General features: G+C 44.3%; 1 protein-coding gene across 10 annotated transcripts in view; it reads right to left on the bottom strand.

The window, feature by feature from the left end:
* The window catches only part of AGPAT1 (1-acylglycerol-3-phosphate O-acyltransferase 1), a 55,118-nt gene continuing 39,583 nt past the window's right edge, over positions 1 to 15,535 (bottom strand). For all 10 annotated transcript variants that reach the window (XM_033916366.1, XM_033916357.1, XM_033916360.1 and 7 more), the window contains 4 exons: positions 14,725 to 14,900; positions 11,652 to 11,747; positions 6,772 to 6,844; positions 1 to 3,921 (listed from right to left, as the gene is read on the bottom strand). In XM_033916366.1, coding sequence (XP_033772257.1) covers positions 3,764 to 3,921; positions 6,772 to 6,844; positions 11,652 to 11,747; positions 14,725 to 14,900 — 503 coding nt within the window. In that variant the 3' untranslated portion in view covers positions 1 to 3,763. The remainder of the gene's footprint in view (positions 3,922 to 6,771; positions 6,845 to 11,651; positions 11,748 to 14,724; positions 14,901 to 15,535) is intronic.

Raw genomic sequence — 15,535 nt, forward strand, 5'->3', positions numbered from 1 at the left:
TTGTGCAAAGAGACGATGCAGAGATTTTTAGTAAACCAGGTGAGATTTATTAACAGGTCGACGTAAGTTACAGTAGCACTGTGTATTAGTACATTACACAGACAACCACAGAACGCACAGCCAAATCTACAGGACCGGAGCCCCTTCCTCGGGAACAGTGGAAGAATCTCCAGCGGGTGCCCCACTCCCTGCAGGGGTTCACATGTCCGAAATCCCTCAACACAAAACTTTCCTTGTGTGTGTGTGTGTGTGCGCGCGCGGGCTTTGCTGTCTGCTGGGTGTACAAAATTTTATCCAGCCCTGGAGAGGGTTTGGGACAGGCATAGAGGCCAATACACATCATTCTTTGCTTACCACATTTTCCTGACATTTTTTTAACAGATTGAATCACAGGAAACCACCTCTCCCATCAAAAACCGTTAACAAAGCTAAATATATACGATCCCTTCTGATTGCGGACGCTTAGCTCTTGTTGCTGTTTACTGCAGAGTGACACTGGAGCACAAAGCTCAGGATGTGTTCCCCCCCCTCAGCCCTGTATCTGATCTCTCCATGTATAAACGATCACTTCATTGTGTGCATTGGCAGCTGTCTTGGAGTATTCCAGCTAGTCCACTGGTTGGACACTTTTCTGTTTGCTTGCTTAAAACACATACCAGCAAAGTGGGGCGTGACTCTTACACTGCAGAGCTCAGGTCTCGTTCAGAATGCTCAGAATGGAACATCACCTGGATTTTCCATTCCCAGCACCTCCACAGTGACAGAGAGTATGTGTGTACCAAAATAAAATAAAAAAAAAAAAAATATATATATATATATATATATAAATATATATATATATTTTTTTTCCAACTACTTAACTGTTGAGAGCCAAAGTCACAAAATAAACATATTCAGGAATTGCCACAGGGAAGAGGAAGAAGAAAAGTCAATTTAACCCTTACAGACTATTCCTCTGAACTTGCTTCTTTCCTTTCTCACCAACTGAGCAATAGGTTGCCTGCCTCCCTCCCTCCATCCATTCATAACAACTTTGTCTCCAAACCAACTAGCAAGCCAGCCCCAAAGCAGCAGAAATTCTATGCCACGAAGGGTTTCACATCTGGGTTACAGGGGATTGAGGCCTCCAATTTTTCCTGCAGTGGCAGTGGAAAGGCAAGCCGCACTCTTAGCATGACCCGTGTATCCAAGCCCCAGCCCCCATCTCTGTCCACCTACCACGAGACATGGTTCACGTGACTCTTCCTTTAAAATTCATAGCCCAGGTACGCAAAGGGTAGATATTAATAATATCCCAGTTAGGTGAAATTCTAGGAATGGCTCTCTCTCACTCCCTCGCCCCCCTTGCTGCCTTGCCTGACAATAAATGAGCCGTCACAAAATGCTGACAAGGGCCTAAATGCCACAGACTAAATATATCAAAAGTTAAATAAAAAATAAATAGATTTACAACAACAAAACAACAAGAAAAGGTCAGTTGAAACAAAACAGAGATGCATTTGTTATCATGGGTGAGGACACCTGATCGCAGGAGGGGGAAAGTGTAATTCCCTTTCTCTCCAGTGACTCACGGTAAGGAAAACATAATCGGTTGGCAGGAGAACAGCTTTCTATGGCACTGGGACAAGAGTGATGAAGCACTGCACCAAATATATCACATTCTCCGCCTCCTGAGAACATTTTGTTAAGAGCCAGAAGGCGCCCAGAGGTGAGCTTATCCCTATCCTGTGACTCAATGGGGTTCTGCAAGCTGTCACACTGCCCCCTCCCACCCTAATCTTTTCTGTCCATAGCCCCAACTGCATCCTACAGTCAAATAGGGAAGCACAGCAAGGTTCACTACTACCCCTGGTGGAAGTGTCAGAGCAGTACACAAATAGGAAGGAGGCCTGGCAGAGGAAGCAAAGATCATATTTTGTGGTCCCAAGACAGACCCTAATTTCCACAGCCTGTCTTAAGGCAGTGTGCACGAAACAGGGGCATTCTTCAAGATCTGGAGGAAGTCGGTGAAGTGAGTGGAAGGGACGCTGTGCACGCCTTGGGATTTACTTACCGAGGACACTAACCCACTCCCTAATTCCCAACCCAAAGGGAGGGGGCAGAAAGAAAACTGGCAACCAAACCCCCCCCCCCCCCCCCAATTCTAACAAAGGAACAGGTTCAGCGAAGTTTAGCTACTATGGAACCTGAAAAGCTCCGGTGAACCTGATCCTACAATCCCCTACCTCTTGGATCCACACCGGTTCAGAAAACACTCCAGGAAGACTGTGTTCTGGGAAACAGGGTGGAAACAGCCCCCTTTGCTCCCCTCCTTCCATCCTCCTCAGAGATGAGGCTCTGGAAAACCTGGCCCCAGGTTTCTCTTCAAACAAGGAGGAACATTGGGGAGCTGGGGGTACAAGGGAGGTACTCCCTAATTTCTCCCATCTTCAGTTCTCTCTTTGCTACTTCACATCCAGGCAAAGAGAGTCGTCCTGGTCCAGAAAATACATTGAGTGGTGCTCAACATGGCAAATAATAGTGAAACCGACTCACGTCTGCATCTCCACCCACCAACATAAATGTCTTGAAGAGGTGAGGGGACAGAAACCCTCACTTGCCAGCACAAGAAACGAGGTGAAGCTTTGGGGTAATAGGGCAAGGAGGGGTGGGTCTGGGAAACTCTCTTGTGCCCTAAGTTGTCTATCTTGGGCAGTTCCTATCCTTTTCAATGTAATTCAGATAACAACTGCAGAGATGCATCATCATTCCTCAGCAAAGGTAACTTTGGATGGAGGGCGTTTCAAACTGACTGGTATTGTTATTTCAAGAGAAGGTAAATGGACCCTAGTCGGACACCAGGTTGAGCTGAAATGTATGGAATTTGACTCCCTTCCTTGCACCCCCCCCAATGTTTAGTGATGGTCAGCGCTCCTAAGACAACAGGGCCGATGAATCAAAATTGACGGGAATATCTTAAGCTAGCTTCCCTCTTCTGGACAAAGGGAAGGACAAGATGGAAAGATGGGAAGGTTACTGAATTTTGGTTTCAGGTTTGCCTCATCTTACCCGGACACCTGGTGTCTTTCAAGCAAGAAAGGGTGACATTTGGAGACAAAAACCCGGGTCTGTTCAAAGTTCTTTAGGAGACAAAAGCCCCTGATGGGGTGGGGGGAAGAGTGTAGCCCCCAGAAGGTCCAGGGTGGAGTCAGCCACTTCATAGAAAGGGTGGGTAGCCTATCTTCGTTTGATCTGTATTAGGAGTTTAGGGTTGAGGGTTTCTTACAGATGTGAGGAGAGGCTGTGTCGGCGATAACTGCCATAGGGATGCAGAGAAAGGGAAAGAGGTCGGCCTTGGAGAGTGACATCGGCACTGTTGGCACTTATGGAATGGATCGCTGGAAATAAAGACAGTAAGTAAGAAGAAAGGGGAGGGCAGCAACACTGAACCCACCCTGGTCCAAAATGGAACAAGCCATGCTGCTGCAGTATCCGAGTGACTGAAATAAAGATGGGATCGTACCATTCCATAAAAAGGGGGAGGGGAGGCACCCTCTTCCCCAAGTCCTATGGCCTGCCACTGGAATGATACACTGGAGCGAAGTGTCAGATGGATGTGACGGTGTGACATCACTTCCTCTTCGGGTTCTGCTCACAAAGTCCCTTCAGACTCTCACTGGATTGTCTTTCCTGACATTCCTCAGAATCGCTGCTGGCTCTCTCCTCTCCCCTTCTCGTTGCTTCTTCTATGCTGTGGCCCCAGCTCTGGGCCCTCTTGAGGGACTCACTGGCTACAGGCGTCCCTGGACTGGCTCGGCTCTCCTGACAATTCGAGGAAGGTGGCAAGCATCATCTTCCTGACGCTTTCCGTTAGCTCCGGCACCTCGTCCGAACCCAGTCCTCGTGTGTCCACCTTAGGAAGGATGCGTACCGTGCACTTCCCTGCAGCAACGGGGAGAGTAAGACAGAGATAGAGAAAACAGAGAAGGTAACTAATTATATGTCACATATCCCACCTAGTCCCTGTAAAAGTTCAAAATGGGCAAAAAAGGTTAAATCAACATATTACTTCGTTAAAGGGCTTATTTTGAAAAAAATAAAGACGTCCAAAACCGGCACTTCGATGTTTGAATTATCAAGATGTCAAAGTGCCAAGTTAAGTTTTCACAAAAATTCAGGACTATTTCCTTGATTTTAGTTAGCGGCACTAAAGAAACTTCTTAGGCCCTCAGCGTCACCACTCAGAACTCAAACTTATCACTGTTCTGAGCTTTACGTGACAAATCATAGAAACATAGAAACATAGAAGATGACGGCAGAAAAGGGCTACAGCCCATCAAGTCTGCCCACTCTGCTTACCCACCCCCTGTCTATGCCCTAATCGTCACTGGGTCTATTTTTTCATTTTTATATTTTATCAAAAGCTTAAAATAGCTCGATTTATTTTATCTTCTTTATATAATCTAATTTTACTTAGCTTAATAGCGAGTGTTCTCAATAGTAGAACCATCTATGTCATGTAGGGCAGTGTTCTTCAGCTATGGACCGGCAGAAATAAAATAATTATTTTGTGGACCGGCATCGGTCCGCAGACCGGCGGTTGAAGAACACTGGGCTAAGTCGTGGGCCAGACCCCGCCCATCTCTACCCAATCTCCACCCCAGACCCTGCCCCCATAGTCCTAATTGTAACACGATTTTTTCCATTCATTTTTCATACATACACACAATATAATCTTATTAACAACGCACCAATCGCACAGTTGAAGAACAGTTTTGGGCCTGATGCACATGCCGGCCCTGTGGACCGGCAGGAAATTTCTGTGGACCGGCACCGGTCCGTGAACCGGTGGTTGAAGAGCACTGATGTAGGGTGTCACAGCCGACATGTTTCGCGGGAACCGCTTTATCAAGGCTCCACCCCTGCATCAGTGCTACTCTGACGCTACTGGCACTGATGCAGGGGTGGAGCCTTGATAAAGCGGTTCCCGCGAAACATGCCGGCTGTGACATCCTACACCAGTGTTTTTCAACCTTTTTACACGTATGGACCGGCAGAAATAAAAGAATTATTCTGTGGACCGGCATCGGTCCGTGGACCGGCGGTTGAAGAACACTGGGCTAAGTTGTGGGCCAGACCTCGCCCATCTCTACCCAATCTCCACCCCAGACCCCGCCCCCATAATAGTACTAATTGCACCTTGCACGTCCCATGCCTCATCTGGAAGCCTTCCCTCTGACGTTGCGACGTCAGAGAGAAGGCTTCCGGTTCAGGCGCAGGATGCCCGTGGCTTTGTGCACTGAATCAGTTAGGAAGAGGGAGCTGGCTCGAAGATAACGCCGCATCGATTGCACCGTGGACCGGCGGTTGAAGAACACTGTTTTGGGCCTGATGCACGTGCTGGCCCTGTGGACCGGCAGGAAATTTCTGTGGACCGGCACTGGTCCATGGACCGGTGGTTGAAGAACACTGCCCTACACGACATAGATGGTTCTACTATTGAGAACACTCGCTATTAAGCTAAGTAAAATTAGATTATATAAAGAAGATAAAATAAATCGAGCTATTTTAAGCTTTTGATAAAATATAAAAATGAAAAAATAGACCCAGTGACGATTAGGGCATAGACAGGGGGTGGGTAAGCAGAGTGGGCAGACTTGATGGGCTGGAGCCCTTTTCTGCCGTCATCTTCTATGTTTCTATGATTTGTCACGTAAAGCTCAGAACAGTGATAAGTTTGAGTTCTGAGTGGTGACACTGAGGGCCTAAGAAGTTTCTTTAGTGCCGCTAACTAAAATCAAGGAAATAGTCCTGAATTTTGTGTAATGAGTGATATGAGAGAGTTGCCTGAAAATTTTCATGCTAAATATATTTGAAGTTAAGTTTTTAGACATCTTGCAGATTATTTACTCTCCAGGACATCTACATGTTAAGGGGGGCATGACAGAGGCATGTTTTGGGTGGTCTTAGCACTTGGACATCCAGGGCAATATAAAGGTCAAAAAGGTACCCAAACTAGAGTTACCAGTTTTTCCATCTGGTAAAAGAGGAAAAGCTTATTGCTGACAGGTGTAGAGTCGAGAATAATGTCGGGCTTTACGCCAAACCAAAGTAAATTGGTTTAGTCGCACAAACACAGGAGAAAATGTCAGAGCTAAGCCTTGAGAAAAGATATTGCGCCCCCCCCCCACTCTGCTCCCCGACACCAGGGGCAGTGGTCACCCCCTCCCATCTGTGCTGTAATATCATCCAGCGCTCTCCAAAACACGGTTCATAGACAACCCCGCGAAAGACAAAGGCGCGTGCCGACAACTGAGCGCAAGACGGAGGCGCGCGCCAAAGAAAATTACAGTTTTTAGGGGCTCCGACGGGGGGTTTTGTTGGGGAGCCCCCCCAGTTTACTTAATAGAGATCGCGCCGGCGTTGTGGGGGGTTTGGGGGGTTGTAACCCTCCACATTTTACTGTAAACTTAACTTTTTCCCTAAAAACAGGGAAAAAAGTGAAGTTTTCAGTAAAATGTGGGGGGTTACAACCCCCCACACCCCCCCACAATGCCCCCACAATGCGGCGCGATCTCTATTAAGTAAAGTGGGGGGGGTTCCCCCACACACACACCCCCATCGGAGCCGTAAAAACAGTAATTTTCGCGGCACGCGCCTCCGCACTGCGCTCAATTGTCTGGGCGCGCCTTTGTCCCGGCGCGCTTTTGACCTGACACCCCAAAACACCACACCACAGAGCAAAGTATCAGTCCGTCATCAGTGGAGCAATGGGATTGGGTGTTTCCTCACCTGTGGTGAAGCGACGGTCTTTCTTATTGTAGAAATCTTTATAGGAAGACATGACTATGGGTATGATGGGAACCTGTGGAAAGAAGGAAATGGAACCATGAATCTGTATTTCTCTTTTCACTGTTCTCTTCCACCCACCTCCTCACGCTCTTCCCATTCTTACAATGCTACCTTTCTGTACCCTGTTTCCCAGTGGCGTCGTAAGGGTGGCGGGCAGGGGGGTGGTCCGCCCAGGGCACCATCACCCTTCCTCCTCTCTGCCCCTTCCCCCGCCTCTTAAGAATAGCCTTAATGGGTCAGACCAATGGTCCATCAAGCCCAGTAGCTCGTTCTCACGGTGGCCAATCCAGGTCACTAGTACCTGGCCAAAACCCAAAGAGTAGCAACATTCCAGAATCCCAAGAGTAACAAAAGGTTCTAGAACCCCAAAGAGTTGCAGCATTCCATGCTACCGATCCAGGGCAAGCAGTGACTTCTCCCATGTCTTTCTCAATAACAGACTATGGACTTTTCCTCCAGGAACTTGTCCAAAACCAGCTACACTATCCGCTCTTACCACATCCTCTGGCAACGCGTTCCAGAGCTTAACTATTCTCTGAGTGAAAAAAATTTCATCCTATTGATTTTAAAAGTATTTCTCTGTAGCTTCGGGTGTCCCCTAGTCTTTGTCATTTTTGACGGCGTGAAAAATCGATTCACTTGTACCCGCTCTACTCCACTCAGGATTTTGTAGACTTCAATCCTATCTCCCCTCAGCTGTCTCTTTTCCAAGCTGAAGAGCCCTAACCGTTTTAGTCTTTCCTCATATGAGAAGAGTTCCATCCCCTTTACCATCTTGGTCGCTCTTCTTTGAACCTTTTCTAGCGCTGCTATATCTTTCTTGAGATAAGGAGACCAGAATTGAACGCAATACTCCTCCCCTTGCCCTGTACATCTAGTTGTTCACCGGCGCAAACAACTTCAACGTGCTCCTTGCGACCGCATCATCTCTCCCGCTGACTTAATATTCTTATCCACTCCCTAATCATTTCTAGGTTGGATTATTGCAACTCATTATACTGTGGCATAACTCATAAAGAAATAAGAAGACTACAAATAATACAAAATACAGCAATAAAAATTATAACAAATTCAAAAAAGTATGATCATGTTACACCTCTCCTACAAGATGCACACTGGTTACCTATTATACACAGAATAACATTTAAAATTATATTACTAACATTTAAAATCCAACAATCACATGAGCCGTTATTTCTGGACAGACTACTAATCCCTTACTCTTCACTTAGGACGCTGAGATCGACGCAACAAAATTTATTAACCATTCCTTCCTTAAAAATAATTGGGACAAGAAGAGCAACCATATTTTCAATACAAGCACCCCAACTGTGGAACAATTTACCAATTTATCTACGTAGCGAACCATCACTAGTCAAATTCAAACGCGGTCTGAAAAGCATTCTTTATAAAGATGCATTCAATACATAGATAGAGAATTCCAATAAACACAGTACTTATTCCCCAGAGAATCAAATGAGTAGGACATCAATATGGAAATTATAAGTGCTTCTATAATCTTAATCCTCTTATTTTTCTCTTCTTTTAAAAGATCATTAATATTAATCTGGGTCTTCTTACATTCTTCATGTTAAAAACCATTTACTTTTAAACTGATTAATTATTCTTAACATTACCTCTTTCCTTGAAACATTTTAAAATAATTAAAGCTTTTTCTATCAATTTATTTTCTTCATATTTTTTTTTTCTCGATTGACCCTACCCTTGTGTACAAACCTTAAATGTTCTTTTTTCTTTTTTTTAATTTTATTTTCTAAATTGTATAAATTGTATTTCTCCCCTTTACCTACTTGTTCCAGTTTGTATTAATAGAACATAATGATTAGTCTGTATAATTTTGTCTCATTTGTATTTGTCATCCCTGGCTTTTATTGTACATTCCAATTATGTAATACGCATTGAAATATTGGATATTGCGTAAAATCAAAATATAATAAACTTGAAACTTGAAACGTCACTTCCTGGTGCCGTGCATAGGAAGTGACGTCAGAGGGAGGGCCGACGGGGTTGTGAGGAGCATGCTGAAGTTCCTGTTGCTCATGGCGGTGAACTAGAGACACGCGGGAAGGGAAGGGGGATCGGGGAAGGACGGAGGAGGGGCGCCCTCCACCCTCGCTATGCCACTGCTCCTTCCTTTAATGCAACTCATAAAAAAGCGCATCAAAGCCTTATCAAAGCTGCTAGAATGATATTGAGACAGAGTAAAATCCGCTCAAGTGTCACCTTTGTTCAAAGAGCTTCGTTGGTTATCATGCCAAGCACGGATAGCATTTAAAATCCGTTGTTTCATTTTTACGATTTTTTTTTTTTTTTATGGACTGACCTCACCGCGGGGTTTCTCAACAAATATCTTTTCCAAGCAAGTTTCAAGTTTTATTTTAGTTTGATGAATCGCTTATTTAGCTTTACTAAGCGAGATACAACATTAATAAAAAAGCATATATTTAAACATATCGTTTAAAATTTAAAATAATGGGTTAGACCAACAGACTTACAGACTAATTAATACACAAGGTAAAGAGGGACAAAACTACAATTCAATATTTCAAAGAACAAGAGAGAACCATAAAAGGAGGGAACATTAGGGAGGGAAAAATGGAAACCTGAAAGAAACTAATGTAAAATTTGAGCATAATTTAAAGATTAAAAGCATCTTTAAAAAGGAAACTCTTTAAGTTACTTTTAAAACGACTCAAATTATTTTCCTCTCTTACATGCTGAGGTAAAGTGTTCCAAAGTTGCGAAGCCATCACTGAAAACATATCACGTCGTCGAGTTCCAATAATTTTCAGGGAGGGGACTACCAAGAGCTTTTGATGAGTGGGCCGGAGAGAATGTGACGTACTATAAGGGATGAGTAATTTATTAATAAATTGGGGTTCATTAGTGGAAAGGGTTTTAAATACTAGGAGTAAAATTTTAAAAGTAATACGGTGATTAATTGGAAGCCAGTCAGATTTAGTCAGAAAAGGAGTGACATGGTCATATTTTTCACCGTCGAACGTCTCATAGACTAGACGCTGTTGCACCTTCGTTTAAAGGAATTTGATTTTTTTAAAATATTTAGTGCAAATTTGGAACGCTCTACCTCAGTCGTTAAAATCAATCTTCATACAAGGGATCTTCAAAAGGTTTCCGCATTTTTATTTTTTTCTAATACTATTAAATATCTCACAAGCAAATTAACCCCCTCTTCTACGAAACCGCGCTAGTGGTTTCTAGTGCACAGAGCCGCGCTCAATGGCCCGCGCTGCTCTCGGCGCTCATTGAGTTCCTATGAGCGTCAGGAGCAGCGCGGGCCATTCAGCGCAGCTCTCTGCGCTAAAAAACGCTAGCGCGATTTCGTAGAAGAGAGGAGTAAATCTCTACCTGCAAGGTGAGCCGGCTTGCTTGACTGACTAGTCCCATCACATTCAAAGACACGCCGTCTCACCACTTCTCCCGCCCCCAACCGTTTCCCGCAAAAATATGAAAATGCGGAGACTCTCGTATATGCTTATTCGAAAAGGTCTGAAGAGGTATTTATTTGAGAAGTTTATGAGTTGGAAATTGGATGATTATATGTGTTTGTGAATAATTTTATCCTTTAATAAGCAGGAATGTAATTTTTATTGTAAGACGCTCTGAACCTATTTGTAGGGAGAAAGCGGTTTATAAATACCAATTTTGGATTAGATGAGATTATTTGACCACTTTTCCTTTCTGTGCACAGTCAGGGGTGCCGCTGCTCATAAGCCCTCTGCCCCATTGATGCTCCATGACAGTCACTATTGCAGAACTAATTCACAGGTCGAAATTCAAAGCAGTTTAATCTAATCTAATCTAATCCTTAGGTTTGTATACCGCATCATCTCCACGTTCGTAGAGCTCGACGCGGTTTACAGTAGGAGAAATAGGAAGGAACTACAACAGAGGGTTAGAGGTAGAAGTGTGAAGAAAATTTAGAGGACTTGGGATGCCAAGATATAAGAGTTTCCTCGATTCCTAAGTTGGAGGGAGACTTACATTTTTTGAGAAAAGCCAGGTTTTCAGATGTTTGCGGAAAACTTGGAGAGAGCTCAAGTTCCGAAGAGGGGAGGTAAGGTTGTTCCAGAGCTCAGTGATTTTGAAGTGGAGGGAGGTCCCTAGCTTTCCTGTGTGGGAAATGCCTTTTAGCGAGGGGAAGGATAGTTTTAATTTGTGGGAGGATCTGGTGGTTCCTGGCTAGTTAAATCGCCTGTTCAAGGCTAACTGCTCATTTTAACCAGTTAAGTGCTGCCGAGAATAACCAGTTAGTGTTAAACTCAAAACTGGGCTATTTTAGGGGTGTTCCGGGGGAAGAGTCAGTACTTAACCGGCCAGGTTAACCTATTTTTACGTGGTAATCCATATCCGGTTGAGGGCTGAATAACTTACTTAACTGACTAAGGGTTAGCTGGCTCCAGAAACCTGGAAATTCAATGCCAGGGCTCGCACACGACACGGAATTGAATTTCCAGGCATAATAACATAACATTCCACTTATGTACCGCAGGACTGTGAAGCTCTCTGCCATTAATGCCGGCACCCCTCACGCACGCTCATACACTGAAGGTGCTGGCGACTGAGAACGGGTCACCAACTTCACCAGTGTTCAGATGGCCTGGGGGGAGGGTCTTCCTCTGTCGGGGCTTGGGGGATCCACGCCAACCAAGATATCCGATTTTAAAATGACGAAGCGAGGGAAGGGTCCAGAGAGGAAATACACAGGCACACCCAAAAATTCACTTGAGGCTACGCAACCGCCGGAGACACACACAGACCCCGCGCCAAGACCTCACCTGTGCTTGTACTGCCAGATGAAAAGCCCCCCGCTTGAACGGCAGCATCGATCCATCGTGGTTCCGCGTGCCTTCCGGGAAGACCCACACTCGCACCTACACAGGGAGGGAGATACAGAAAGCTGTGACATTATGTAACATTCTGACCCAGCCCTGAGCAGAAAGTGTTCGCGTGAAAAACCGTGACTTCGGGGGCCTGAAACAAGTCAGCACAAAGCACACAGACATAGATTTTTGGAAACACCTATTAATTTTAACAAGTATTTTTTTATTGGATTGAGGTCGATTTAATATTTTTAAATTCCAAAGCTTTGGGTCACCTTTATGCCACCTGAAACTGTTCCGCGGGACTCCCGCGACCCTCATTCCCATGCAGCTCTTTATTACGAATCCCTGAAAAGAAACTGCACCCTAGCACAATGGTTCTCAACCAGTGCGTCAGGACACACTGGTGCGTCCCAAAAATTTTGGTGTAGACAGCAAGCCTGTATTTTCCTTTTCAACCAATTTACCTGCAAGCTGAAAAGGCCCACTCTGAGAGTCAGGATCTTGAAATCCCCATAACTGGTGCCTCCAGCCCCAACTGAAAATGTTGTGGGTCTTTCTGAGTAACATCATTTGCAGTTTTTTTGTGTTGCCTCACAATATCTGGCTGTGGAGGGATTTTGTGCTGCTGTGACTGAGGTGACACTAGGTATTGAATATATATCAAGTGAGAAATCTGGGAGTGATGTGTTGCATACAGATTTTTAATATGGGATGGGGGGGAGAGTGTGGCACAGTGGTTATAGCTAAAGCCTCAGCACCCTGAGTTTAAACCCACGCTACTCCTTGTGACCCTGGTTAAGTCACTTAATCCCCCCATTGCCCCAGGTACTTTAGATAGACAGGGGAAAATGCTTGAGTACCTGGATAAATTCATGTAAACCGTTCTGAGCTCCTTTGGGAGAACGGTATAGAAAATTGAATAAATAAAGTGTGAAAAGTTTCAGCCTCCGATAACCAGAGCTGAGATTGTGACATCATAATGCCTCATTCTACCAATAAGAGCCAACCCCAGCAGTGATGTCACAATGGCTTCATTGTCAGTGATGTCACAATGGCTTCATTGTCATTGGCTCGCTTTTTCTACATTTTGATTTCTAAAGTTCAGTAAATTGAACATATAGGACATTATTTCACATAGTCAACTAATGCTGGTGTACACAAAACATTAAAAAAAGGCATTAGATAAACACAAACCTATTTTCAGGTGACAAACGTAGGCTGCCCCGAAGGCAGAAAACAGGTGGAGCAGTGGCGAGATCAGCACTTATAAAATACACCCCAAAAAGGAACAGATTCTTACAGACACATATGCTCACAAAGCTACGCCTGCCTCAGAGAAGATGTTAACGGGGTGAGATTCGAGGTTATCTTACATATGTACAGTATGATGTCTGTATCAAATAGGCACAATTTGGGAACCTGAGTCCCCGTTATGAATTTACTCTCCGCAAGGGCCACAAACTAGAAATCGGAACGTGCGGAGAAAAACACTGAACTGGAAACCCCAAATGTACGCAGCGAGACGCTGGAGCAAGAGAAACAGAAATTCGTTTTCTCCTGCACCGTGCAACGCAGCGAGAGAGAAGAGATTCTCGTTTCTGACGGGCGAGAGAGGACATGAAAGACGTCCCACAAAAGATCGATACAGGTCAGAGAACAAATTCAAATCAAGTTGTATTAGATAACCAGACTTCAAATACCCAAGGCACTACGTAAGTGATTTTTCGTGCCCTTACTGAGGTGGTAAATTCATCATTGGTCTTGGTAAAGTGCTTATGCTGTGAGAATTAATTTAAATATTCATACTATCACTTATCTTTTTTTTTTTTTTTTTTTTTGTAAATAATTTTTATTCTTTTTAAATTCTTACATCAAGTGAAATACATGTATTACATTCAATTATGAAAAAATACTTGAAATTATCAATAAATGTTCTTACATTGTAAATTAAAGAAACCCTTTATCAAAATTTTATATCATATTATTATTTCAATATTTTTCCCTCCCTATCCCCTCTATATGCTCTATACATGTGTTATGATATCTGATCAGTAGAATAATTTGTCAATGGTCCCCATATTTTATTAAATTTTTTAATATAACCTTGTTGTAATGCCATTACTTTTTCCATTTTATATATATGACAAATTGAATTCCACCAGAAAGTGTAATTTAATTTAGTGTAATCTTTCCAGTTCTGAGTAATTTGCTGAATGGCGACCCCTGTTAAAACTAATAAAAGTTTATTATTGTTAGCTGATATCGGACTCTGTGTTCTCATTGCTGTTCCAAATAATATTGTATCATATGATAGTCCAACATGATTTTCTAATAATTTATTAATTTGGGGCCAAATTAATTTCCAAAAGGAATTAATACAGGGACAAAAGAATAATAAATGATCTAATGTCCCCACTTCTATTTTACAATGCCAGCATCTATTAGATCTACTACTATCTAATTTCTGTAATCTCGTAGGGGTCCATAAAACTCTATGTAATAAAAACATCCATGTTATCTTTTGTGCCCAACAGCTGCCCACCGTTTCACACTTAGTTTCATCAGGGGCTATGCCTCTTTCTACTAATTGCACCAACTCATTTAAAGAACCTTAACAGAGCCACATTGGTTGGCACACAGCAGCTCTGTTAAGGTTCTTTAAATGAGTTGGTGGCGGACTGCTGGACGCGACGGACCACTGGTCTGACCCAGCAGCGGCTATTCTTATGTTCCTAAGTATCACACAGGGTTTTGACCAGTGATTGAGACATGACCTGCTTCGTTTGATAACTTTAAGTAGCACTGTGGCCTTTTAAAGGTCTCTGAGGTCTTTTAACACCCTCATATATTAAAGGGCTTTGAATTATTATATGGGTGTGTCTTTTATGTTGCACTTTTTGTGAAGATACACCTTGAAGTTGCATTTGTTTGATTTGTTTCTAGCAAAAAAGGTTCTCGAGTCTGAGTGAATAATACCCCCCCTCGCCTGTGCCCCCCCCCCAAAGGTCAACACAGTGCCACTCACATCCTCACGAAGCATGGTCTGAGCGGCCTCGGACATCACGCTGATGGCGTCATCTGTCTTTTTGCGGTTGATGAAAATGACTCCGGCCAGCCAGCAGGCGAGACCCGCTGTGCCCGCGTACATCAGCTCCCTCTTGGCAATGGGCACGCAGCGGTTAGGCAGGATCTCCATCATTCCTGGGGAGGGAATATGAGGTAATAATTCACTTTAGATAGGGGGAGGGGGGTGGCAGTGAAGCACAATCTCCCTTACTCCTACTGGAAAGTCCCAGGTCTACGATACCCCCTTTCCCCTCCCCTCCCCCCTCCTACGATAAGGCCTGCCTCCTCCCAAATGAGGATCCCAAGTCTGCAATTATGGGAATTCCCTCTCACTCCTAACCAGGGCCCGTGTTAGCCAAGATGGAGCGCAGGACAGAAATTTGCAAGAAGGCCCCAAAACCTGCTGGTAGGCCGTGCTACCTTCAGTTTGGGGTAGGCTTGTCACCCCTCCTGGCACAGGGGCCCAGGGCAAATACTCTGTTTGCATAGTCCTAACACCAGCCCTACTCCTATCTCTGTGTTGCTGTACCAAAATTATGTCTCTCTCACTCCTATCTGAGGATAGAGGGTCTCAGGTCTATATTACTTGGAACATGATCTGAGCTACTGGGGTAGAGAAGCTCTGGGTATTATTGGGACCTTCCTCTCAGTCATAGGCAGCGGAACGCTGCTTTGTTGGGGGGGGGGGGGGTTCCGAGCAGCTCCCGAGTCCCCCAGCCACCTCCTTCCGGCGCTATAGTTTTAAATCTTCAGCAGCCGCCGAGCAGTGT

The sequence above is a fragment of the Geotrypetes seraphini genome, chromosome 12, assembly GCF_902459505.1.
Source record: "Geotrypetes seraphini chromosome 12, aGeoSer1.1, whole genome shotgun sequence".
NCBI classification, from domain to species: Eukaryota; Metazoa; Chordata; class Amphibia; order Gymnophiona; family Dermophiidae; genus Geotrypetes; species Geotrypetes seraphini.